Source organism: Euleptes europaea, chromosome 14 (genome assembly GCF_029931775.1).
Source record: "Euleptes europaea isolate rEulEur1 chromosome 14, rEulEur1.hap1, whole genome shotgun sequence".
Taxonomy (NCBI): domain Eukaryota; kingdom Metazoa; phylum Chordata; class Lepidosauria; order Squamata; family Sphaerodactylidae; genus Euleptes; species Euleptes europaea.
In genome coordinates this window covers 38,152,418-38,179,319 of record NC_079325.1, presented here as the reverse complement: position 1 = coordinate 38,179,319, position 26,902 = coordinate 38,152,418, and the positions used below count along the sequence as shown (strand labels likewise).

General features: G+C 44.5%; 1 protein-coding gene across 1 annotated transcript in view; it reads left to right on the top strand.

Moving 5' to 3' along the window:
• Positions 1–26,902, top strand: part of EXD3 (exonuclease 3'-5' domain containing 3) — a 156,435-nt gene that overhangs the window by 30,785 nt on the left and 98,748 nt on the right. Inside the window, exons 10-18 of the mRNA XM_056860123.1 lie at positions 10,018–10,184; positions 14,655–14,796; positions 15,876–16,086; positions 16,649–16,758; positions 18,338–18,545; positions 19,216–19,382; positions 20,320–20,490; positions 22,334–22,387; positions 23,570–23,701. Coding sequence (XP_056716101.1) covers positions 10,018–10,184; positions 14,655–14,796; positions 15,876–16,086; positions 16,649–16,758; positions 18,338–18,545; positions 19,216–19,382; positions 20,320–20,490; positions 22,334–22,387; positions 23,570–23,701 — 1,362 coding nt within the window. The remainder of the gene's footprint in view (positions 1–10,017; positions 10,185–14,654; positions 14,797–15,875; positions 16,087–16,648; positions 16,759–18,337; positions 18,546–19,215; positions 19,383–20,319; positions 20,491–22,333; positions 22,388–23,569; positions 23,702–26,902) is intronic.

The following is a 26,902-nucleotide window of genomic DNA, read 5'->3' as shown; positions in this document are numbered from 1 at the left end:
GATAAGATAAAATCATAGCCAGTAACATCAGATATCAGAGGTTGTAAGTTTTTGGACATTTAACACTTCTACTAAAAAATTGGCGACATCCACAGTAACCTCTGGAGCTGAATCATTCATTAGAAATTGACATTTAACTTTATTAGACAGGTAAAACTTGGGGTGTAACCAGTTTTTTAACCATTTTCTACGAGGTGTTTCGTATAGAGGGCAATCACATAGAATATGTTCGATTGTATCCAAGGAATTTGAATTACAGGGGCAAGTACGTTCTTGGATTGGGATTTGATGGAACCTTCCATACAGTATCCTAGATGGGAAGGCATTGACCCTGGCAAGAGAGAAAGCTCTACGGAGAGTAGGTATATCCAAATTATAAAAATAATGGGGAATACTGTCTGTTTTATTCAAAAGGCACAACATTGCTGAGGAGCAGACAAAAGGTTGAGTAGGATGCAACCATTGAAACTCTATATCTAAAAGACGATGTTTGATTATTTTAAAAATGTGCGCCTCTGTAAATGGAACCAAGTTGTCAAGAGAGACTCCGATTGATCTTATTTTAGTCAATATCAAGTTGTCCCAGGATGTATTATGAAGTTCTTTTAATAATAGAGATAAAAGAGAACCGTGCTCCGCTCTAAAATATAATTTAAGCCAGTAACGAACAGTTAATAACCAGGCCTTGGTTTCGCACAAGTTTTGGCCTAGTTCAGAGATGATTGCGTAATAGGACACACAACGAGGGAAACCCAGAATCTGTCTAAAAAAATTGGCTTGAAGAGATTCTAAATCGCGATTAAAAGCATTTACCCAGATAGGGATACCATACAAAACCTGGGGTAAAATTTTAGAGTTAAACACCTTAATTGTGGCAGGGACGTATTGGTTGCCCTTTTAAAAGAAAAAGGACTTCAATTGACTCGCAGATATTTTCCCTAATTTAGTGATTCTACTTCTGTGTACTACCCATTTACAGTTATAATTAAAAGAAATGCCCAGATATTTGAAACTCTTAACCTGTTGGATTTTGGCCTTCCCAATGCGCCAGCTGGAGGACGACCACTTCTTAGAAAAGACTAAAACATTGCACTTAGAATAATTTATTTTGAGGAAATTTAGCTGGCAATATTTCTCAAAAGCCACTAAATAGTGTTTGAGTCCAATTTTGGTATAGGATAAAATGGCAGTATCATCGGCATATAATAAGATAGGGATTGGATAGAAACTCAAACCATTATAAGAAAGTACAGCGGGCTAGTGGTCTTTGACAATTAATTGAAAATGTCAATTACTTAATGAACAATCAGGACAAAAACGGTATTTTCACTCTGGCACCTAAAACTGAACAAAGAAGGCTCCAAGCTCGTGGCAGTTAAACAAAGGAAGTGCCACTATAGAGAAGGCCCTGACCCTTTTGGCCACCCGCTTTCACTGTTTTGCAAAATGTATGCTGGGGCTTTACTAGTTGTGTGGGGGTAGGGCGCTAGGAGGTATGCAAAACACTGAAGTCCCCTTTTCAGTTCTGGCCACTGTGAATCATGTTCACCCCACCAGTTTCAGCCGGCATTGCCCATACATGTAGTGACTGGCCTACAAATCATCAGGAAGCCTCTGGTTTGAATCTTGCCTCTGCTGAAACTCACTCTGTGACCTTAGGCAAGCTGCCATCCCTCAATCCCCACTCCACCCCACAGCAGTGTGGGGATAATGATACTAGTTTAACTTATGCAGCTCTTGGAAGGATTGTGATAAGGTAATGTGTGTTAATTCTCCTGAACTCTCTAAAGCATCATATATGAGCCAGTAGAGTGATTTGACTAGGGTACTGGAGTTTGATAAGAAGACCCAGGTGAAGATCCCCATGCAGCTGTGGGGCTCACTATGTGACCTTGGGTAGGGAACCCTATGTATGCCTTCCAGAGCTCTATGGGAAAGGGGTAGGATAAAATGGAAGCAGTGTAATTTATTATTAATAGTAGTAGTATCTCCGCAGCCATACAAGGTAGAAACTTGGCTTTTCAAAAATAAAAACAAAATTTTCAGAATGGTGAATTTTGGACCAAATACGACAGTCTTTCCTTGTCATATATTCTTGGAGAATAGGAGCATATGCATACCATAACCAGCATGGTGTAAGGGCTCAGTGTTGGACTAGGATTAGGGAGGTCCAGGTTCAAATCTCCGCTCTGCCATTGAACCTCACTGGGTAATCCTGGGCCACTTGCAGTCTCTCAGGCTAATCTACTTTACAAGGGTGGTTGTTGTAAGGATAAAATGGAGATTGGGAGAATGATGTTACAAGCTGCTTTTGTGCCCCAGCAGGAAGAAAAGCAAAGGCATAAATATCTAAATAACTAATATCACTAGTTCTAGCTGTAGATTTCTGTTCTTCTGTGCATAAAATTCTGCACATTTCTATTTCCTTGCTTCTGATTCAGTTGCATTTCTAGGTAAGATAGTTTGCCTGTTTGGTTGCTGGGAAAGGAGAGCTTTGTACGAGGAAGGTGGTAATTCAGAAGTGCTTGCAGAGACTAAAAAAGATTCCTCTTGAGAAAGGAAATCTGGCAAAGTGGAAGGAAACAAGAAACTCATCCTCACTCAAAAGAATGCGTCTCTCTGTGGAATGTTGTAATTATGGATTTAGGGGAGTCCAGGCCAGTTTGGCAGGGTGTGAATTTCTGAGTTCATTCAGTCTGCCCTCTCAAGCATTCCGTCTCCACAACAGAGGGCACCGGGAAATTTAATGCACCAAGAGAGATTAAAGAGAGAGAAAAAAATGTTTCTGCCAATCCTTCCATTTGCTAAAGATCCTGCAAACATACTTATTATAGCTTTGGCTCGCAGCCAGGTGGACTCCTTGAAATAAGATCAAGGCGTTGTAATCTAAGTGCTCCTTTACACGTGGTGCTGAGCAAAGCTGTAGGATCCTAGAGCACAGCAGAGAGCGGGGGGGGGGGAGGGCAAAAGGGGGAGCCAGTGTACTGGGATGAGGAGAGCGTGGGCCAGGATTTAGGAGACCTGGCTTCAAATTTCCATCTGGCTGTGAATCTCGGGTTGCCAATCTCCAGGTGGCGACTGGAGATCTCTCACTATTACAACTGATCTCCAGGCGATAGAAATCAGTTCACCAGGAAAAAATGGCTGCTTTGGGAGGTGGACTCTATGGCATTGTGCCCCATTAAAGACCCTCCCCACCCCAAACCCCACCCTCCTCAGGATCCACCCCCAAAATCTCCCATCCTGGAGCTGGCAACCCTATGTTAATCTCACAGGGTGACCCTAGGCCAGTCTTTCGGTCTAACCCACTTCACTGGGTTGTGAGAATAAAATGGAGAGAGGAAGAAGGGAAGGATAAAAATACAACAGATATTTCTCAGTGCTTCCAAACCTAAGTATGTTATAAGGTAGCAAGAGAAAGGGGGCTATGCTAAACCTTGCTCTGTGGCATGCTATATTTTTTATTTCAGCTGTAGAGGAGAGCATTTAAAAATGAAGCACATCTCTCTCCCATTGCAGCTTGCTTTCTGAAGTGGTCAGCTCCATAATTCTACCACTTTATTCTCCACACCAGAGACTAGCTGCAATATGAGGGTGCTTCATTTGCAAGGTGGGTCAGATCAGGATGATTATTCCTTGATTGCAGATGAAGGCTAGGGGCTGAGATGGAAAGTTTAAGGCTTACCCTTGGCCACTTTTGGAGAAAACATTCGAACTGGGGGCTTCCCAGCCCACCCTCTCAACCACTGGGCCTCATAACAACTCTTGCCATTAAGGCTGTATAGATGCTTCAGGCAAGTGGTAATTTATTGCAAAGACAGGGAATTATTTTAACTGTCACTGAGGAAGTGAAGTCAGTTGCTTCTCAGGTCAAATGACCACTATCTGTGGGCGTAGATGCAAATGTACCCAGATGAACTGAACATGTTGTAAAAGAGATGGCTGGACTTCTGTTTGCCTGCAGACAACAAAAGGACATTTACAAGGGCAAGGGAGGCAAAAGGTGGTCTTTAGATTTCACCCTGTGATTAGGGCTTCTCAGTGTACTTTTCTAGGCTCTGGACCAAATATGAATCTGCTCCAGTCTGACCCCTGTGCCGTCAAGTCGCAGCCAACTGATGGTAGGGGTTTCAAGGCAGGAGACAAACGGAGGTGGTTTGCCATTGCCTGCTTCTGGGCTTCCTTGGTGGTCTCCCATCAAAGTACTAACGAGGGCCAACCCTGCTTAGCTTCTGGGATCTGAGGAGAGTGGGCTAGCCTGGGCCATCCATATCAGGGCCCAGTATATTGAGGGGCTGTCAAATAGGCAAAAAGAACATTTGGTCAAAAAGGGCTGTGGTGGTTTTGTGATCAGCAAGCCACACGCAAGGAAGGCTTAAGTCATAGGTTTCCATTATCATCAAGAATCTTTGTTTTGCATGCCTCAGGATTACCAATGGAATGATATGTCTGGGGGTTTGGTTTGGGGCTTTTTTCGCACAGGTGTCAACAAGTGTGTGCTGATCCCGTATAATTTTCCCCTCATCCTCAAAGCTTGAGCAGGGAATAAGTAGTAACAAGAGGTTGTAATTCAGTGGTAGGGCCCCCACTTTGCATGCCGAAAAGGTCCTAGGTTCAGTTCCTGGCGCCTCCAGTTAAAATTATCCCACGTTACAGATCCTGGGAAAGAACTTTCTCTGCCTGACACTCGGAGGAGCTGTTGCCAGTCCAGCGAGCTGCTGCTAGGCCAAATGGACCAGAGCACTGACTCAGTAGAAGGTAGCTTCCTATTTGTAGGGGAGGGATCAGGGGAAGCAATGTACAAGCGTCACAGCTGGTGCGTAGAGTAGAAGCAATGAGCGTGCAAAATGAGCCAGCAAGTTCCCAGTTCAAATTTCTCCAAGGCTATGAATTTTCAAAGGAGCTTAAAGGCCAATTTATTCCCACAGCAAAGTTAAGTGAATTTTATTTGTGCATTTATTTATATATTTATCCCACCCTTTTTCTCCCCAATGTGGACCCAAAGCAGTTTACAACTTTGTTCTCCCCTTCTCTGTTTATCCTCACAACAACAATAATCCTGTGCTGTAGCATAGGCGAAGAGAGAATGACTGGCTCAAGGTTTCACAAGCTTCCACGGCAGGGTGGAGAGTCGAACCTGGGTCTCCCAGATCCTAGTCTGACACTCTAGCCTGCACCACGCCGTGTGGGGAAAATGCATGTTGAAATACACCCTAGCTTTTGGTAGTAGTAATAATAATAGCATGTCAGGCTGAATCTAGAATGTTTGCTGGTTTTCTATGTGCAGGGGGATTCTGGTATTTTAAAGAAGATTTGGACAAATTGTTGGAGCTGCCAATAGCTGTTAATGATGATAGTTTAAACTAAAACCTCCATGTTTGGTGGCAGTATACCGCTGCATCCCAGTTGCTAGAGACAAACAGGCTATTGCATTCGTGACTGGAGGCATCTGGCTGGCCTTTATTGGAAAGAGAATGCTGAGCTACATGGACTTTTGGTCCGATCAAGTCCAGCTGTTCCTAATGTTTTGGGACTTCCCCAGCTTGGCAGTTCAGCTCTGCCTCTGTACCTTGCTTGCAAAGCAGGGCTTCTTCTCTGCTCTGTTTCCCACTCCTACATGTGCAAACGCAGCCTGCCCAGGTGGAATGCAGCTGCTGCGGCTGTTAAGCCTCATTCCTAAGATACTTTTAGCGATGCAAAGGTGAGACTCTCCTGTCAAAGTAGGAAATCAATCAGTTGATAGCCCAGGGGGAAGGGGGGAAAAACAGAAGGGGAGAAGGGGTGGCATTAAGGCCAGATTGATTTGCAAAACACTGCATGTGGCCACACCACCGGCAAAACAGGCCGCAACTAAAGCCACAGCCAGACGAGCCTGCAAAAAACCAGAAAACAGGAAAACGTTTCTGCAGCTCAGATTGAGGATCTTTACTGCTAAGACGCTCAACAAGGTTGCAGTACCCCAGGAGCAATTAGAAACGCCTTGTAATTGGTTCATTTCTAGGACGATTTTTCCTGCCTTTCCTTTGAACAGCATCCGTGGCTCCGTCTCCCCCAGTTTAGCCTGGCTCAGCATTCCTCTGGGAAGTTCACAAAGAAGGCCTAAAGGTGATTCCATTCTCAGCATGTGGTTGTCAGAGGTGTGCTACCTCTGTACATGAGATCTCCGCTTGGTTACCGTGACTAATAGCCCTTAAGATGCCTATCCTCCGTCTGCTTGCCTGTTAATTGTTTTAGTGGCCCTGTCCACATAAAGGTCCTGCAGGATTAGATGGAGGGTCCTGTGTCCAGCAGTGGGCTGCAAAATTCCTTTGTGAAGTCCGCAGGCCAGTCAAGGAAGACAATTCCAAGGCATTAGTTGTTGGCCTCGATGGCCTGTGAGGTCCCTTTCAACTTACTCTGTGGGGTTTAGCTTGGTTTAGCATGCGGGGTCATCTGCTGGAGGGTGAGAGATTCAAAACAGATAAACAGTATTTTTTCACACAACGCATAGTTAAATTGTGGAACTACCTGCCCCAAAATGTGTTGATGGCTGCCAACTTGGAAGGCTTTAAGAGGGGAGTAGACATGTTCATGGAGGAAAGGGGTATTCATGGCTACTAGTTAAAATGGATACTAGTCATGATGGGGAGGGGCTGTGGCTCAGTGGTAGAGCATCTGCTTGGCATGCAGAAGGTCCCAGGTTCAATCCCCGGCATCTCCAGTTAAAGGGACTAGGCAAGTAGGTGAGGTGAAAGACCACTGCCTGAGACCCTGGAGAGCCGCTGCCGGTCTGAGTAGACAGTACTGACTTTGATGGACCAAGGGTCTGATTCAGTATAAGGCAGCTTCATGTGTTCATGATGCACACCTATTCTCTCCAGGATCAGAGGAGCATGCCTATTATCTTAGGTGCTGTGGAACACAGGAAGGATGGTGCTGCTGCAGTCGTCTTGTTTGGGGGCTTCCTAGGGGCACCTGGTTGGCCACTGTGTGAACAGACTGCTGGACTTCATGGGCCTTGGTCTGATCCAGCAGGGCTTTTCTTATGTTCTTATGTTCTCCTCCAAGACTTCAGCAAATTGCACAAAATTTGTTGCTAGTTTTTCAGCTCTGCTGCATCAGCAGATCTGGAGAGAACAGGGCAATGTTCCCACACGTTGCCTGTAGCTCAAGAGAGGAATGTTGTTCGACCAGCATTCTCCCTCTGGTACTAAACCCATAAAACAAAACACAGGCTGGAACGGTGAGACAGGCAGATGTTTAGCACTCCAATTTCATTCTTGCAGACTTCTAGAAAACCCCACATAAGAAAAAGATTGGTGTTTCTCCCCAACCTTCAAGGGCCTGCTCCCTCCCTGGTGCTCCCTACCCTGCTCCCATAACAGCCATAAAGTTAAGAATAGGCAGCATGTGCATGTTGGTAGTGCTGACATTCATTCAAATTAGTGTTGCCAATATCCAGGTGAGGCCTGGAGATCTCTTGGCATTACAACGGATTTCCAGATGACAGAGATCAGTTCCCCTGGAGACAATGGCTGCTCTAGAGTGTGGACTCTCTGGCATTATTCCCTGCTGAGGTCCCTCCCCTCCCCAAACCCCACCCTCCCCAAGTTTCACCCCCAAATCTCCAGGAATTTCTCAACCCAGAGTTGGCAACATTTATTATTTTAATAGTAATTTATTATATTAATAACTATGAATTACTCAGGGATTTTTAACACAAGTATGTCCCAGTCCAAACAAGTATGAGCCCCATGGCACAGAGTGGTAAGCTGCAGTACTGCAGCCAAAAGCTCTGTTCATGACCTTAGTTCGATCTTGACGGAAGTCGGTTTCAGGTAGCCGGCTCAAGGTTGACTCAGCCTTCCATCCTTCTGAGGTAGACGACTGGGGAAGGCACTGGCAAACCACCCCATAAACAGAGTCTGCCTAGGAAATGTCGGGATGGGTCAGGAATGACCTGGTGCTTGCATAGGGGACTATCTTTACCTTTAATAGGGCTTTACTGTAATGAACTGATTCAGAAAGATGCTTCAGTAAAGTGATAGGGACTGTGGGCTATGCTACTGTGTACTGTCTGTTTCTGTAAGTACGCTCCTACTATGTATCATCGTGTTTAAATGCTCATGTTTCAGAATTGTTTCAGCTCAGTTTCAGATTCCTGCTTGTTTTCAGACTACTGCAATCCAGACCCCACACTGGATGTCCCATTCTGCCAATCTTGTTCACTTATAATCTGCCTTGAATTTCAGTGAGAAAGGTGGACTATAAATAACATCAATAAATAATGAATGAATATCTGCTAGGGGCTGCTGCAGTTAAGATCAAATCAGCAGGCCTCTTGTTGATTTCTTTTTCAGCCAGTGAAATCAAGGAGGTTCCCTCCTTCAAATCAAGTTCCCTTCTTTGGAACTTGTTTACAGTTTAGAATGGCTAGCAACCTCTTGCCTTTGGGGAAGGAGTTAGAAAACCCTTTATTACCAGGCTTGTATTGAACTAAAGAGGTGGAGTTTAAATTATGATGTGAGTTGATACATTACATTTTTTTTAATCTATGAGTTTTAAGCCGGGTTTTAGTATTGTATTTTGATTTTTAAAATCAATGCAATTTTATATGATTGGACTGTATTGCTATATGGCAACCTTTGCTGGAAAAACAGTTTATAAATCTTTTAAATACATAGAAATGTTGTCAGATCTCTTAGCTACATTGAGGACATCAAGAGTCTCCCTTGGGGGCCTGGTCTCTCTTTCCCATTCATCAGTCATGTGTGAATTTTCTCTTTCCTTTTCAGAACTAACCATGGTACAATGTGCTTACGTTATGTTTCTGAGTATATGCCAATCAAGGTCGATAGATGGATTTTAGGGCTGTGCTAGTGGTTTTGCTAGCCATGGTTAGCTGTAAACCACCTTTTCAACTATGATTTAAAATGTATTTGTAAGCTGTGGTTACCACCATAACATTGGTGCAGACATAATGCAAACCATCATTCATTCCAAAAATGAAAAGGAGGACTGCAACTATGGTTAAGCAGTCAGGGAGCATTATGGCTGCAGTGGCCCTTAAAAGCTATTGACCTGCCAGCTTAAAGAATTTTAGCCGATGATTTGCCTCAATTAATCAATTACATTGAAACATGTTTGCCAAGGAAAATGGATGTGGGTGGCTTTCTGAAGTATTGTTCAAGGTAGGGTTGCTTAAGAGCTGTTGGAAAGGAAAAAGCACCAAGATATGGTGACCATTTGAGTCCTGAGAATGTGGCTGTAGGACCAGTCTGTTTAATGGCTTGAATGGGTACACAGACCAAGTACTGAGTCTCTGAACTAGTTTCTCAAGTGCAAAGATGTCCAGAGTTTGTGTGAAGACACAGGAGGTGCTGCAATGTGTTTGGGAAAGTAAACTACTGCATCTACAGAGGCCCCGGTAGCATTGATCTGTATGAGCCACACCATCTCACATGAAGCTGCCTTATACTGAATCAGACCCTTGGTCCATCGAAGTCAGTATTGTCTACTCAGACCGGCAGCGGCTCTCCAGGATCTCAAGCAGAGGTTTTTCACATCACCTGCTTGCCTAGTCCCTTTAACTGGAGATGCTGGGGATTGAACCTGGGACCTTCTGCATGCCAAGCAGTTGCTCTACCACTGAGCTATGGCCCTTCTCAAGGGAGGAAGTAGGAATACACTGTGATTATCTGATGCAGCCCATGCTGAAGTCCAGGGAGATTTCCAGAGGCATTATCAGAACCCCAAAGCACAGTCCAATTGCAGGAGCTGTCACCAACTGGGCAAAGGTGTGATCAGGATGGTGGGAACTAGTGGTAACAGGTGTATTGCACAGTTGCAAGTAGGATGCCTGTTTGTTGTTATGATGGTAGATTGAGAAAATGCATTATGTATCCTTTTGGAGCTGGGGTAGCCAGCCTTTTCTTCAATGAGAGCTACTTCTGAGCAATGAATAATCCCCCAAGCAACTTCCCTGCTCCTGGAAATGGACCTTGTGCTGACTAACTCTGGTTTCCCTTTGCTTCATAGTGCACCATCGGGAACAATCGGTGGCTGCAGGAACAGCTAGTCCAGCTGCTGGCCAGTTACTGTCGCCTAAATGCTGCGGCCACTTGGGCTCTTCATTACAGCCTCCCTGAGGACAGCCTGCCTTGCAGAGTGGCAGATGAGCTGAAGGCACTCAAAAGTCAAAAGAGGTAGAGAGGGAGTGGAGAGCAAACACACCTCTCTTGGGCACTTTGCCCAGTGTGTCGTGGCTGATGGGTTGCTCTTGTTCCAGGGTGCACCTCAAACTCAAGACTTGTGTGCACATTTCCTCACAGTTCTGCCCTAAGAATGGCTTTTCCCCAATCTGTACTCATAAATATGATTGCACTATCAGTGCAAAACCTAGAGCTTTGTGGAGTAGGAAATTATTGTGTCCCTGTCCTCAAGGAGCCTACATTCTAAATCGCAGGTGGACATATGATATTGCCTTGTACTCAGACAGACTGTAGGTCCATCTAGCACAATTGTATCTATTCTGAATGGCACTGTAGGCTCTGTAGGATTTCAGGCAGAGACAGGATTTCCCCCCAGCATCTGCCACCTAAGATCTTTTAATAAGAGAAAAGATTAAGAATATAAGCAATGCTGAATGAGACCAGTGGTCTATCTAATCCAACACCCTGTTTCGCTCAGTGGCCAATTTGGAGGGCCAACAAACAGGGCATAGTGTCCAAGGGCCTGATATTGCCTCCAAGCACAGGTAATTCAGAGGTTTGCTGCCTTTGTGTATGCTGGTTCCTTTTACTCACCATGGTTAGTAGCCATTGATGGACCATGAATTAAAGCCATCTACGCTCATGGCCACAACCATGTCCACTTTCTGTGAATTCCACAATTTAATTACTCATGGAGAAAGCAAGTATTTCCTTTTTTCTGTCTTGAACCTAATGCCCATCAACTTTATTGAGAGCCCCATCTACCTTCTCTGCCCCAACCATATTACATAAACCTCCATCATGTCTTCCCTCAGCAGTCTTTTTTTCTAAACTGAAAAGTCTCACATTCTTCAGCCTTTCCACGTAGGAAAGGTGCTCCAACCCCTTAATGTTCTCGGTTGCTTTCTTCTGTACTTTTTCCATCACTGCGTTATCCTTTTTGAGCTATGACAACAAGAACTTTACAGAGTATTCTAAATAAGACAGTGCCATAGCTCTGTACAAGGGCTTGTACAAGGGCATTACAATATTGGGCACTTTATTTTCATTCCTGTTCCTGAGAACACCAGCATGGAGTTTGCCATTTTTACCACTGCTGCATATTGACTCAGCATGTTCATTGAGCTGCCCACCACAACCTCAAGATTTCCACAGTGAAAATAGAAAATTCATTCATTTTCTCTGCCATCTCCCCTTTCCCCCTAAGCAGTCCTATCATTCCTTTGTCATCCAAAGGCCAAACCACCTACCTAGTCTGCTTCTTGTTCCTTCCTGAAATATTTGAAGAAAAGTTTATTGCTTGTCTTATAGCCTATTCCTGAAGCGGGGGCAGTTCAGCAGTGGCCGGGAGTGGCGCAGCTGTGCCGCCTCTGCAGAGGCTTCCCAGCTGGAAAAAAGGAAAATAAACGCACTGAAAATTTAAAAGTCGGGAAAATGCCCCATAGACTTGAGCAAGGCTACGCCAGCTATTTTGCTGGTATAGGCCCACTGCAGTGTGGAGGGGCGTTCCCAGGGCAAAAGGGGTTAGGAAGCTGCCTACAGGCAGCTCTGCCTCCAGGAAGGCCTGGGAAGGCCTCCCAGGACACTGACGTGGGGAGATCCATGGGGAAACGCTGGCGGGAGGCCACGCCGGCTTCAGAGAGCCATGCTGCCACCACGGTACAGGGGGGCCGGCATAAGTTGCCCTATGCCAGTGTCTGTGCCAGTTTGCATGGTACAAGTGGCACGGATGCTGGCGTAGGGGTCACGCCAGCACCTATGGGAATTCGCCCCCCTTCAGGATTGCACGGTTAATGTTTTTAGCAATCCACTCCTCAAATTCTCTTTTTGCTCCCCTTATTATCTGCTTGCATTTGTTTTGCCAGAACCTGTGTTTTTTCTGTTCAGAGCATTCAAGACAACTTCCCACTTCTTAAAAGAAACCTTTCTGCCTTCATGGCTTCCTTGACTTGGGTCGTTAACACGCAGGCATCCTTTTAGACTTGGTGGTACCTTTCCAGACTTGAGCTATACGTTCTATCCAGGCCTCTATTAATGTAGCTGTAAATAGCTTCCAGGCATCCTGGAGGGATTTGACTCTTAATTCCCCCTTGTAACTTCCTTCTGGTTGGACCCCTCATTTTTGTAAAGTTCGCTGGGTGGGGGGTAAGAAGTGAGGAAATAATCCAAACAATCCATTATGCAACTAAGTATTTGCATGTTTTGCTACTTATTTTTGTATAATTGTTTGCTTGGCTTGTCCCAGTAGTAGGAGCAGGAAGCTCCCTATAGCCCTGAAGCCCACACTCCCTGCACCACTTCAGCTTCTAGAAATTGACAGGCAATAGTGTGAAGCGTATATCCATAAGCTTAAGGACTAGAAGCCTGCTTTCTGTTTTAAAATTTAAATGAAAGATATGATTCTCAGTGCCAAATTTTGCAGAATCGCTCAGCTCAAGAGATGCTAACTGGCCTGTACCTTCTGCATCCGGAGACATCTCCTCTTCAATTCCCATTGCTTTTCATCCAGGATATTCTCAGAAACACAAGGGGGCTTCACACACCTTTGCTAAATATTTTTGCACAAATATTGACTGTCTCGTGTGCACACAGACAATCTGTACGAACGAATGTTTGCTTGCCTGGTGCTGCTGCCCTGCTGAATTAGTCACACTCTCCCTAAACACAAGGTTAGCAAATATTTTTTCATATAATAAGCCCCTGGATTCAGCCAGTGTGGGGAAAAAAGAAAGAAACTGACCAGAAGCTCTTGTGCATGAAATAACCATATGGAGAAGCATCCAGTGTTTCCTCTGGTGAGCAAACATTACAATTCAGTCCACAAATGGCTCGATGGCATCCCCTGTGATAATGACCTTGAGGCAGAATCATCCAAGAGGATATCTTAAGTCACCCAAATCAAGCACATATACTCTGGAGAAGAGACCTCTCTGTGAATGGGAACGGGGATGAACTGAAGTGGCTGGGCAGTAGATGCAGGACAGGCAAAAGTAAACACTTCTTTGCACAAAGCAGAATTAACTTGTGGAACTCAATGTCACAGGAAGCAGTGATGGCAGCTAGCTTAAATACCTTTAAAAGGCGACTAGACAGATTCATGGAGGATAGTTCCATCAGTGGCTGTTAGCCATGTTGGTTAAAGGGAACCTCCATGTTCACAGACAGCATACCTCTGAATTATACTTGCTGGAGGAACAGTGGTGGAAGGCTGTTGCCCTCATGCCCTGCTTACGGGCTTCCCAGAAACTTAACTTTACTGCTCATCGTTTCAACGGCACCTGTTTTTGAACTGATATAAATTAAACTGAATTTGATATATGGTATTTTTATTGTATTGTAATTTTGTCATGAGCTGCTCAGATCCTGACCTAGTCAGGAATGGGCAGCATACAAATCTAACAAACAAACAAACAAACATATGATTGGCCACAGTGGGAAAACAGGATGTTGAAATAGGTGGACCTGATCCATTAAGGTTGTACTTTTCTCCTCTGCTCCAGACCTTGTACAAAAAATCAGGGAATCAGTTCTAGATCATTAATGGAAAGAAGAATGGTGTGCTCACCTGCGTGGCAAACTAAATGTTTCTGGGTAGTGATGGTCTTTTGGTGGCCTTTGTGCTTAGATTTATGATATGTTTGCTATTCTGTGGCCTGTAAATAAGCCCAATGGATCTCGTGAGAAACAGACATGCAGCACCAGACAATTGAATCCATGAGCAACCGAATGGCTGAAGCACCAGATGCCTCCAATTTGGAAGAAACTAGCCAAGATGTCCTGATCCAAAGCAACTTTGATGTATAAAATATATGTTCAAAAAAAGAAAGAAAGAACGAACAATATCTGGAATCTCCTAAGGAAATTTGATTGGCAATAGCATAATAACAATTAAAATACTCTAACCAAACAGTCAAGATCCTGTACCCAGAAAGTAAGTCAAATTACACGAAGCTGCATCAGTTCTTTCATTTTGTCCATCTCATTCCGGTTAATGAATAAAACAAATAATTAAATTACATCTCTGCTGTTTTTCCATTGTGGTTGCTGAGCTGATGTACATAGACTTCCTGGCACATCTCCCACCCATGGGTTGATCTGTTTAGCTTCCTCAAGGTGGCTGCATCATATGCTTTCAGACCAACTGTACCCTGAGACTACTCTTGTTCCTGCCTCTCATGGGAGAGGCAAGGATACTGAAGCCCTTTTAATCAGTCACCTCTCTGACTTCTGACGTGTCACAAGGCATTATTTTTTTCTTTTAAATAAAATCTGGGATTCTTGGATGGTTAATTCTGGGCTTCCCTACAATGTTTTGTGCTCCCACAGAGTTGTGGCATTCATGTAGCTCTGACGGTCATTTCAGGAGAGTACTTCAAACAGAGCATAACACACTTGATTTGCAGGTAGGGCTTTGGGCTGTCCTCCTTTGGTTAAAACTGTTGTCTTTCTGTCGCGATTGTGTAGAGATGATGCTGTGAAGCAAAAAGAGGCCAACTGTGAGGAGTGGAGGAAGGACCATTATTACCAGCTCCCCATCCCCAGGGAAGATGTCCTGATTTTGTCAACCTGGGAAGAGGTGCAGAAATGCAAGGAGCATGTGCTTCAGGTGGGTGCCCTTAACACCTCCACGCTCTTTACCCTGGAGACTATGGGTGAGCAGCACTGTATGAAAGACCCCATTTAAAAAGCAACCCATGTGAACATTTGAAGTTGCCTGATACAGGCTCAGACCACTTGTCCATTGTGGAAAAACCTTCCTCTGCCTGAGACCTGAAGAACCGCTGCTAGTCAGAGGAGACAGTATTGAACGGAACCCACTAATGGTCACCTAAGTATAAGGTAGCTTTTAAGTTCAGGTATAAGCTGTTTCATTAATTTCCCACAGCATGTTAGTGTTCCCTGGCCATTCTTAAGCTAATTAATGACATGACCATTATAGAAGTGGCAAATCTCCAGGCTCATAAACTGCGAAAACAACAACTACAACAGTGCAACACATATCCAAGATGTTCACTCCTATGGTGAGAAAATTGTCCTGGCTTACAACGTCACCTGTTTTTTCAGCGCACAAGGCGGGGCTGACACACCAACCCATTTCAAAACAGAATCTTCTTCATGGAGATTGCTGTTCTTCAAATACAGCGGACTGAATATCCAGTGCTGTTGCCTAACATGGTTTCGGGGGGGGGGGATATTGTCATACAGGAGAAACTTTGCCTCTCTTGGGGGGCAGGGAGAAATGCCTGGGCAAATGAACAGGAAAGACTATGTGTGTGAGCATGTAGTCCACTCTTGATAGTTCCTTGGGGATAATATCAGGAGGAAAATAATGTCTGAACATCTCATAGAGACTGGGAAAACTTTCTCTCTGGGGGAAAAAATTGCCCCCGGGTGTGGAGTAAACATGGAAAAATTCAGAAGGAGAATGCTGACTACATGTGCTATTTCTCTTTTCTCTCTCTCTTCCCTCCCACTAAGGAGGGTATGATTGGAGAGAGAATGAAGATAAGCAGGGCTGGATCAGATCCCTGCTTGAGTGCAAGACCTCCCGGGAACACCATGCAAGCTCTCTTGAGTTTCACAGTTTCAAGAAAAATATAAATATAGACTGTATCTTCATTTTATCCCGTTTTTATGTATGATGGCTCCCCCAGGAAGCTGACTTTTTGGTTTTCCCTCTTGCAGCCTGGACAGGTCGTCGGGATTGACATGGAATGGCGACCATCATTTGGCGCTGTGGGAGAAAAATCACGCGTCTCGCTGGTTCAGATGGCAGTTCATGGCCAGGTGTTCCTCTTGGACATGTTGCAGCTCCTCAACCAGGATGGGAACAATGAGGAGGCTCTGTCATCCTTCTTCCAGACCCTTTTTGCTGATCCAACCATCACTAAGTTAGGTAACGGCTGTTTCCTGCTATCGCTTGGCTTTCCTGACGCTCTTGAGTTGTCGAACATGGGTACATGTGCCTTGCACACTTACTGGTAAATTGTGCCAATTTGGTGATCAGGAATCAGATTGTTCTGGCTCTCGGACCTGGGTATGGAGAACAGAGTCTCTCTCTGCAAATACAGAAGTTGATGTAAAAGACCCCAGGGCTTTAATCAGGAATCACAGTGAGTTACCATGGACTGAAATTATCAGGGCTTCAGAGTCCCATTCAGGTGAGAGATATGCAACATCAGCTCCTGTGATCTGCTGATCACAGGATTAGCAGCTAGTAAGAAGCTTCAGTCTTGGTCTGAGTCCTAGAATAAGTACTAGGAAGCCTGGCCTTGCCAGGTCAGCATAGCAGGACCTTCTCCCTTCAGCATGTTTGGTTCCCATTCAAGCTCTGTGTCAGGTTCCAGCTGTAAGCCTGAGCTGCATCAATCCAACTCAAGGACTGTTCAGGTCTGGATTCAGGTGCAGTATTGCTTGACTCAACCAGGCCCTGACTGCAATTTGTGGTGTTTCTCCAGGCTATGGGATGTCTGGAGACCTGCACAGCCTTGGACTTACCTGCACTGGTTTTAAAGATTTGGATAAGCATCTCTCTGGAGTCCTGGACCTCTTGGCAGTACATAAACAAGTAAGGACAAAGCCACAAAAGGCTGAATTTCCCCTCCAGAAGAGGTCTTCAGATTCCTTGGTCAGGCAGGATATCCCGGAATTCTCTGTTTTGCTTCCTAGAGAGGAAGTAGTCTTTCTCTAGGGTGGGTAGAAGCATCTTGAGAAGGGATTGGAATGGGCCCCATCCACATCAACTTTTCTTGTCCAAAGAACTGAGGACAGGCAGATCTGTAGACATTTGCAGATGTGACTTTTAAAATATCTTCTCTGTTTCCATCCCTGTTTCACTCCGTTTTGACCATTCACACTACTTACTTGCAATAGTCTTGTATACACACACAACACTTGTACATATCTAGCTCATACGTGCACACCATGGCTTCATTCAGCTGTCACAATAAACACTGGTTTGTTTCAACTGTGTTTGTGCAATAAACTCTAGTTAGTCTACCAGACGTAGGGTTGGACCCACCCAGGTTTTCCACTCAGTCTTACTCTGTCCCATATGACTTTTATCTATGCAGGACCCAGGATCCAAAGTGTAGCCTTTTTGCTGGTCTTTTTCAACAGAAAAGCTGGTTGCATTCGCCCCATAAGTAGCAAATCCCAGTTTGTGTATAAACCCCAGTTTGTCTGCTTCTTGCCTCTTTTCCCATCTCCTAGCAAGGAAGACATCCTCCCAATCCTGTTTCTGTGGCCAGGCAGTTGTGATACTCTGTTTGAAGGCACTTTTGACAACTGATCACATTTTAATAGTGCTTCCTGTCCCTTTGCTGCGGAACCAAACACCTCAGTGGTGCAGTGAATATCTAGAGAGAAGCCTTGTTTCAGTCCGTTTTCAAAACAAAACAAAACAAGATCTGTCCCAAGAGTGTTTCTTGTCTGCTTGATTTGGGGAAAGTAAATTTGGCAAATTTCTGCCATTCTTCATGTTCTTTGCTTTTGATCCATCTCATCCCAAACTTTTCAGGCCACTGCCCCCTTGGTTCCACAAACTCAATCCCAGCACCCCCTACCCTATCCTATAAAACGTATTATTCAAAATAGAGGTTTGCAATGACTAACTAAAGAAGATAATAACAATAAAATTTCCAAACAGTAACAATTAATTGCACATCAATTCAAAATCAAATTAAAACTTTTTAGTGGAAATTTATTCAACAAAACTGATGAACTTGATCCCGTGGTATCAGCTCTTCAAAGTCTGGAAAACAATTCTGATAGTTTCCACCCAATTTGCCAGCATGGTGCCATAGCTTGTTGTATTGTAAATTAGTGAACAACACAGTTGAAGGGGCCCACCTCTAGCGCCCCCCTGCAGCCCTCTTGCCTCTTAGTGCCCCCCTAGGTAGTCCCACTGTTCCCCAGGGGGTGGTACTGCCTACTTTGGGAACCACTGCCTAGAAGAATGCCTAAAGCTGGCTTTGATTCTGCGAGAACACTGAGCTGCTCTTTCCCCACTATCCTCCCAGTCATACACAAACTGCAATTAAACAATGTTAGATAAGAGTTTGTTGAAATAAAACGTGGCCTTTGGTTTCTACCTTGTTCAAACATCAAGAGTTGTCACTGTCTACTTCAACTCTCTTCTTCTTCAGCTACCCAAATCCTCTGGGGCGGTGAAGAAGGGCAGCCGGAAGGTGAATGCTTTACCTTGGGAGGATGAGGCAGAACGATGTGGCCGGCTGCCAGAGAAGGGGCTCAGCTTGCTGGTGCAGCATGTCCTCGGGAAACCTCTTGACAAAACAGAGCAGCTGTCCAATTGGGAGAAGAGGCCACTCCGAGAAGGGCAGATCCTTTATGCAGGTCTGGCGATTGTGACTTCTGCTACCACTTAGAGCTATCACGTGTGATCTGCAGAATCCTTTATGTTTTCTTTATGTTTGGTCTTCTTTATGTTTCCACTTCAGGACTTGGGTTGGCAGGTCCCCACCTATGTCTGTCTCTAGTATAATAGATCACATCATGGTGCTTTAAAAAATCTGCTTAGAGCCAGCAACAAACTAGGCATTGTTTGCAATGATATGGCGGGCCTTGTGCCTGCTGTCACACTCTTTACTTATTGGTGGTTTTAATTATAGTGATTTTATTTTAGCTGTGTGATCATTTTGTATACAGCTTTGAGCACAATTTGTTGTGATGATGGTGGAGGTGAAGTGGGATATAAATATTTCAATAGACATAAATAAAAATGAGGATTGCCATCTGAGTGTTAGTATGGTAGCTCAGAGACTGATCTATGATTTCCCAGTTCAAATCTTGCCTCTGCCATGAGCTCACTCAGGCAAGTCCCTATTCTGTTTGCCTTAGTTTCCATCTGCAGGGATATTAATACTGCTATACCTTACAGAGCTTCTTGTAAGGTTTAGTGAGAATTCCTGTGAATATCCTAAAGGACTAAAGGCTTGCAGAGTATTTTGAGTAAATACCATCATTCCGTTGTGTCATAGACTACCTGTTGTTTTTATTTCTGCAGCATTGGACGCTTACTGTTTGTTGGAGATTTATACAAAATTACAGAATGATCTGGCTGGCTTTGGCCTGAATCCTGACATCCTGACACTTCAGCCAAAGAAAGTGTGCCCTGAAGTCAGGGCAAAGAAGCTGCCAAGAAAGCAAAGGATGCCACCAGCTTGCAATGAGGTTCGTTGTCATGTTTGAAACTGGGGCTGCCACAAAGCTATCAGTGATAGCTGGCATAGCACAGTGACAAAGAGCATGGATTTTGTTATGGGAATCATAATTATGACCTGTCTTACAAGGTTGTCATGAGGATTACAAAAACACTACATGTGAAGCACTTTGAATCTTCCATACCTCCTTTGTCAACTGTGTAGTGTTTGATTAACCAATAACTGCACCACATGTTTCACAATCTGCCAGAAGGTTGAATTATCATAGCTGTAATCAAGCTCTTCCAGTTTTTATACAAGTCCTCTTTTCCCTTCCAATTTACCAAATCCTTGTAGTACTTTTTAATGGTTAGCAGCTCCTTCAATACTGAAATAGTATTATTCCTTTTGAATTCTCTATGTTTCCTGGATATTGCTTGTTTGAGGAGTCTGCACTCATGGTTAAACCAAGAATTTTGTTTGGATAAGTCATGTGGGTTTGAAGTAATTTCCTTAGTAAATTAGGGTTTAAATAAATCAATTAATCTAAATAAAATGTTTAGAACAGTAGCGGCAGACTCTTGCTCAAGGAGGGCAGCTCTCAGCAAAGTTACCTCCAAAAGCTGCATTCTGCAACGCACCAAGGAATCAAGCTCAAGACTCTACCCACATGTTTCTGTTATTATACATGTTGTTATTAAAGATTATATACATTGTTTGTTGTGCTTTTAATGATGTTACCCGCCTGAGCCAGCTTGCTGGGGAGTGCGGGTTATAAATCTGGTAGGTAGGTAGGTAGGTAGGTAGGTAGGTAGGTAGGTAGATAGATAGATAGATAGATAGATAGATAGATAGATAGATAGATGGTCAGTCTTGAGCCCTTATGGACACAGTGCAATCCCCAGCCTACTTTTTGGGATGAGTTATAAATCAATAAGCTCCCTTTGTTGTTTATTTGCTCCACCCAGGAGTCTGCAGCAAATGTGAAAGAGAACCCAAGCTCTTCAGTGTCCATCTTGGTTTCGGATTTCCGTGTGGTCTGTGACAACATGCTGCAAGGCCTGGGGCGGCATCTACGCTGCCTTGGAGTGGATGTCCGGATGCTTGAGAATGATGACGACCACAGGAAGGCAGCTGAGGTCAGTCTTCAGCTGGCTGGGAAGAGAGAGAGAGCTTGGGGCTTAATCTGGAGTGGGGTGTTGGTGCTAGAGTTCAGTGCCTTCTGCTTGTGGCCCAGGTTGTTGGGAAGGGATGTGGTTACATGGAGCTGAGGGAAAGCACTCTGCGTGTGTTCAAGTTACTTTGTTTCTTGTTTCACATGTTCCAGGGAAAGTGTATGATTCAGCACAGTGCTTTTGATGGAAACAGGCAGTGGGTGTCACAGGTTCAGATCCCCTGTTCAATCAGGGTGATGGGGACCTGGTTTCCACATCTTTTTTGAAAAATTGGTATAGCTGGACTACTTTAATCCCTGACAGTCTCCAGTTAAAGGATCTTTGGTGGCAGGTTGTGGGAGAGACCATTCTCTGCCTGAGTCCCTGAAGAGCCAATGCCTGTCGGAATAAATAGCACGGGGCTAAGTGGAGCAGTGGTTTGATTTGGGAAAGGACAGCTTCATATGTTAGCCAAAAAGAGGATCCAGAATCAAGTTCTGGGGAGGCCTGGCTCAAGTTTTTAATTAAAGATTTATTTGCTGGAGATAAATGGATCCCAGTATACTTCCAGAAGTGGTGACCTGCCCTAAAGCAAGAAATAGTTGCAAAGCTATTGGCTGATGCTGATCCAAATGTAACTCTCACCGTGGCAAAAATTTTATCTATGGTTTTTAATGACACTTCTTTCTAACTGTATGTTTTAGATTTTGTATTTCTATGTGCTTGGTTATTTCTGTATTACCGAACATATTGAATTTGTTTTGCTCATGATCTGTTGGTCCACAAGCATGAAGAATAGAAATAAAGGAAATAAAAAATAAATAAAGATTTATTCCAGAAAGCTCATTCCATGTTTCCCTCCCAATACTCTTTATCTCGCTACAGAGGATATTTTCAGATTGCTGTCTCCATGGAGACTGGACAAACATCCCTTTAGCTTTCCAAAGCTGGTAGAGGGTTACTGCACTGCCGGCTGCTTTGATCTGTGCTTGGATAATCAAAGATAAAAATGCCTCTTTTCTCCCATCCTCTCCCAGCCCCCCCTCCCATCTCCTTTATCTGAGAAATGTAGTTTAATAAAAGTCAGATCTGGTGCTTTGATGCATCAAAGAGAAAGCTGTTGGAAAAGGGAAGAGCGGGTGGCACTGCTGGATTCAGGTAGCTCAGTCCATGGCTGTAGTTCTGCTGTCAAATTTCATCTTCCATTCAATATCTTGGGAATCCCCATATTCATTTACAAAATGTCAAAGAGTCGTGTTTCTAGCCCTCATGGTTGTCCTGATCAGTCGTGGATGCTTTTACAAGGCACCTCCATGTCAATGGTGTTCCTGGTATACCTCTCAACTTTCATAAGTAATTCATTTCCTGCTTATTTGGGGAGCACTGTTGTGGTGGGGGCAAATACTGTCTTCTGCCCCTGACTACTCAGTGGCCAGGCCCTCAGTGATCAGTCTTACGCAGAGGAGGGGAGGTGTTCAATGTGTCTTGGTGAGCAGAGCACAGACACACAAACCATCTATTGGAACAATGAATTTTGCCAATGAAACCAATATAATAAAGACAAGCAATAAAGCAACAAAGAAAACTCAGCTAAACCTGGCGGAAAGCCAAATAATAACAGCAAGTTAGCTTTGCATCCCTACTTTGGCCTGTTGTATCAAAAACCTTCTCAGGCAGGCAGTCTCCTAAAAGCTAAGAGTGGATTTAACAGAATGCCCCCTAAAGAAGGAACCCATCACTGAAAGAGACCCTACTCCATTTTATAGCCATCAGCCTTTTTTTCATTGCCCACCTGCCCAGGTTAAACTGTGATGTTGTTTCTTTCCAGCTTGCCAGACAAGAAGACCGAGTAATTCTAACCTCTGGGCTTCCATATCAGACGGTGAGTGTCTACCATATTCCTTGGTGTGAACGATGAAACTTCAGGCTCGATCTACTCATGCAGCAAAAGGAGATGGTAGCATCCTGAGGTGGCAGAATGGGCCAGTTGTATGTGTACCACTTGAGGCTCCAGTGGAAGGGATGTCGTCAAAGGATGTCATTTTAGAATGTTCTCTCCCCACACACACAAATTACAGCTTACTCTCTACTGTGCTCGATTTCTACTTGCAAAGAGTACAGAATATAAAGTTGCAGATACGATTCTCCTCACCTGCAGTGAAGTAGCACATTCTACCACATTAGGACTTTACCAGCTCTTTCTGCTGCAGATTTTAGGTCCAGCCAAATTTTTCTTTCCTGGCCCTGAGGGAAAGTGAGTTGATGGGAAAGCAGCAGCACAGCTGCTCCTGCTTGACTTTTCCCGCTCTGCGGGAAGGTCATCTTGAAACTTGGGTGATTCTCGTCCACTGTTTGGGGAGGCAGGAGCTGAAGTTCTACTTCCTGTCTCTTGGTGGGAATCGCCTCAAGCTTCCAGTTCTTCTCCTGCCTTGCTGGGGAGAGCATTGTTACAGCCTGTCTGCTGTTATTTAGCTTAGGCAAATTAGAAAATCCCAAGCATACATTTGAAAGGAAGTATCACCTATGAGTAGCTGCCATTTGCTCATCTTCTTCGGGTGACACTAGCAACACTCGATGGTAAAAAGAAACACCAATTTCCTTCCTGTGCCCTTCTGACAAGAGGAGAGACTATAAGTGCATTTGTGGAGGTGCAGGCACTCTATGAGTAGGAGGTGGGCTTTGGGGGGCCCCACACCAGCAACCACTACTGAAGGGGGGAATCAGGTGCTGATACCTGGTTGCTCCACAGAGCTGAGCAGTAGTCCTGAGGCCTAGCAGCTGCCCAGTGAAGCTGATCCCTGATGCAAATCTTGCATTCTCTTTTTCTCTCTGCCTAATTTCTGCCTCTTTCTTGTCCTTCAAGGAGGTCATGATCCCATACCTGGTTCTCCCCTCCTCCATTTTATCTCTGTGGTGTAGATTACGCTAAGAGAGAGTGTCTGGCCCAAGGTCACCCTTTGTGAGTGAGTGGGGATTTGAACCCTGGTCTCCTCAGTCTTAGTTCCACCCTTGAGCCACTGCACTACACTTGCTTTCTAGCATCCGTCTTTATGCCTTTCCATAGCTGCGTTCTCAGGTGGGAGAAGGAAGGTGTTTCTCGGTTGACTGTTCGGAGAAGGCCAAGGAACAAGCTCTCCGGGTTCTGAAACACTTCAATGTCCAGGTGACTTTGGCTGATGTCTTCAGTCGATGCCAGGTAGGACTCCTTGTGGCTTTCCATCCTCCTCAGGTGTTTGGTCTTTTGTGTGCTTGATATCATTTCACCACCTCCTTGTGCTATTTTTCTTCATTGTCAGCTGGAATAGACTGGCATGGTTGGTTGTGTAGAGGTGGTGGTGTTTTGGGGAGTGTGAAATGTGCTGCTGTGGGACCTTGTGAGCTTAAGGCATGTGTGATTATTTAGTTCCAGAAAATGATGACTGGGGTGGGGTGGGGGACAGAGGTTTACGTATAAAATTGTGCGTGTTATGGAGAAAATGGATAGAGATAACTTTCTCTCACAATACTAGAATTTGGGGGGGCAATGAAGTTGATGGGGAGATAAAAGTTCAAGACAGACAGAAGGAAACATCTTTGCACAGCAACTAACTGCCATGAGATGTAACAGAAGCCACTTGCTTAGGTGACTCGAAAAAGTTATTGGACAGATTCATGAAGGAGGTATTGGACAAATTCACGTACCTCCATGTTCAGAGGCAGTGTATGTCTAATGCCACTTGCTGCGGAGCAAAATCAGGGAAGGCTTGGGCCTCTGTGCCCTGCCTTCTTGAGGCATCTTGCTGGCACCTGTGGTAAACAGGATGCTGGATCTTTGGTCTGATGCAGCAGGACTGCTGGTGCTCTGGCAGTGGGGCATGGGTAAGGATGACTCTTCGATAGGGTCTGACATCAATCCGGTCTTTGCTTCTTTGAGACAAAGGTGTAGTTATTGTTAAGCATTTATAAAGCATCTTTCAGTGTTCAGAGCACTTATTTGTTTCCTTGTGGGAATCTTTGCAACAGGCTTGCTAAGTCGTTCAATTGAATTTGGGGGAGAGAATGGCTTGCTTACAACCACCTGGTGAATTTAAGGCAGAGGCGAGATTTAAGCTGGGAACTCCCTGGTTCATAGCTCAGTCACCAAGGAACTACTCTACAAAGACTTTGTGGCTGTGAATCTTTGTCATGTGCATTCTTTTGATGGCTACTTATACACACAGAGAGAGAGACGTCTTGACAAGATGAAGGGCCCTTGCTTTGCCTGGGGTGATTTGTGAGCCACTTTGAAGCAAGCCTGGGAAATTCTGTCAATATCAGTCATTACTAATATAGATCCCACAAGCTGTCATTTGGGTTACCAAGTGTGCATGAGTCGCATAGATATGGTCAGAAGGGGAGGAAAGGGGTGTGATTTAGCTCCTTTTATGTGGGTTGGGCTGATGGGTCCAGAGGGAGATGGGAACAGCCAGCCATCTCAGTTCTCACTGACTTGGGACCTGAGTAGCTATAGCTCAGTATGTCATCCTGGCCGCGGATGTGGGGACTTTGGGTCACTTTGGGGACATAGTTCCCCTCTCTGAGCCTGTGAAATCCTGATGGGCATTCACACATGAAGCATAGTGCCTTGCCTTTCATGGCAACAGCTATGCTTCTTTCTCCAACATGTTCAGACTTTCTCCAGTTCTAGGGCTTCTCTCTCTCTCCCATTACTCTTTCAGAGCAGATTTTGGACTTTGCCTCTATTCTGGTCAATTTCACCTTAGTTGAGTTCTCCTAATTACTGGCAACTCAGGTGTGCCAAAAATTCCTACAGGAGAGAAAGCCATTAAAGCATCTTTTGAGCCCAAAGTTCCTACCCAAAATCAAAGATGCCTGCTCAGTGTTTGAATGAGTCACTGCTTTGGCTGTGTGTCCTTCCAATTGTCTTCCACCAGAAAGGGTTGTGTTTTTTTTGGCCACATCTGTGCTTCAGGTGTGAGTGGATCATTTGATCATGTCTAATGCAGAGACACAGCAGAATTATCTACCCTCTGAGGAGGTTGCCTGTCGTGTGTCTGCACAAGTCTTTTTCCAATTAGGAGACACGGGATGGTGAGCTGTTTTGAGGACTGGTAATAAGATTGAAGAGCTCCTGCAGTTCTAATTCATGTCTGAGGTAAGCTAGTGTAAGAGCAGAGCTTGCAGTCAAAGCATTTTGCTAGGATTCAGCTTATTTAGTCAAGGTGTAATTTTGTTGAACCTGAGGTGCTGAATAGCCAGTACTGAAAGTTGAGGGCCAGCATGGTGTAGTGGTTAAGAGCAGTGGTTTGGTGGGCTCTGATCTGGAGAACCGGGTTTGATTCCCCACTCCTCCACATGAGTGGTGGAGGCTAATCTGGTGAACTGGGTTGGTTTCCCCACTCCTACACATGAAGCCAGGTGGGTAACCTTGGCCTAGTCACAACTTTCTCAACCCAACCTACCTCACAGGGTGTCTGTTGTGGGGAGGGGAAGGGAAGGTGATTGTAAGCCTGTTTGGTTCTTCCTTAAGTCGTAGAGAAAGTTGGCATATAAAAACCAACTCTTCTTCTTCTTGTGCGATGCTGATTCAAGACTGTAGTAACTTAAGTTCATCAAGGTTTCTTAATCATTTCTGAAGCACAGATTTTGCTTTTGTGGTTAAAGAATATACAAGGCTTGCAAGAAACCCATAATCAAATAGATTTGTGGAAAGTTGGGTTCTTTTTATTGAACACTGGAACACAAAGTTCTGTGATAATTTACATTGTTCTCTTTACATTGTTCTCTTTAATTTATTTTTTAAAAAGAATTTAAAAAATTAAAAAGAATATGAAGGAATGCAGAAATCAAAGTATGTAAACATTGACACTGGCACTTCTGACACCAGTGTGTGGAATTGGCATGATGCAGCAGAATGTCCATAAGTATTCCACTGTTGTTCAGGAATGAAATGCTGTGGTAATCCTTGCAGCCCTGCTTCTGTGAAGGAAGGGGAAATAGTCAGTTTGGCTGGGATTAGAACCCTGTGGATGAAGTTGCTATGTGGAGCATTCTGCAGACTGTATTGCTGAATGGGAGGATGTCACTCAAGGGCAGTGAGCCAAGATGTAGAATGGCAGAAAGAGGTGGCCAATGGAATTCCGGAATCTGAGAGGGGCAGATGGAAGAGGGGATAGAGGCTTGCATGCTGGGGGTGGGTGGGAGATGCTGTTCCTTTAAGAGTCACTTGGAAGGGAGATATCTGCTGGCTCTGGCTTCTTCCATCTCTAGCATTGCGACCTGAATTTCACATATGAATGTGAACTGATAAGCCAGTTCTTTGGCTGTGGGCTTCTAAAATCCCTTTGTTTCTTTGACTTCACTTAAGATATGTATTTTTAATTGCACTGAATTAGATATATTGATACATTTGTACAAT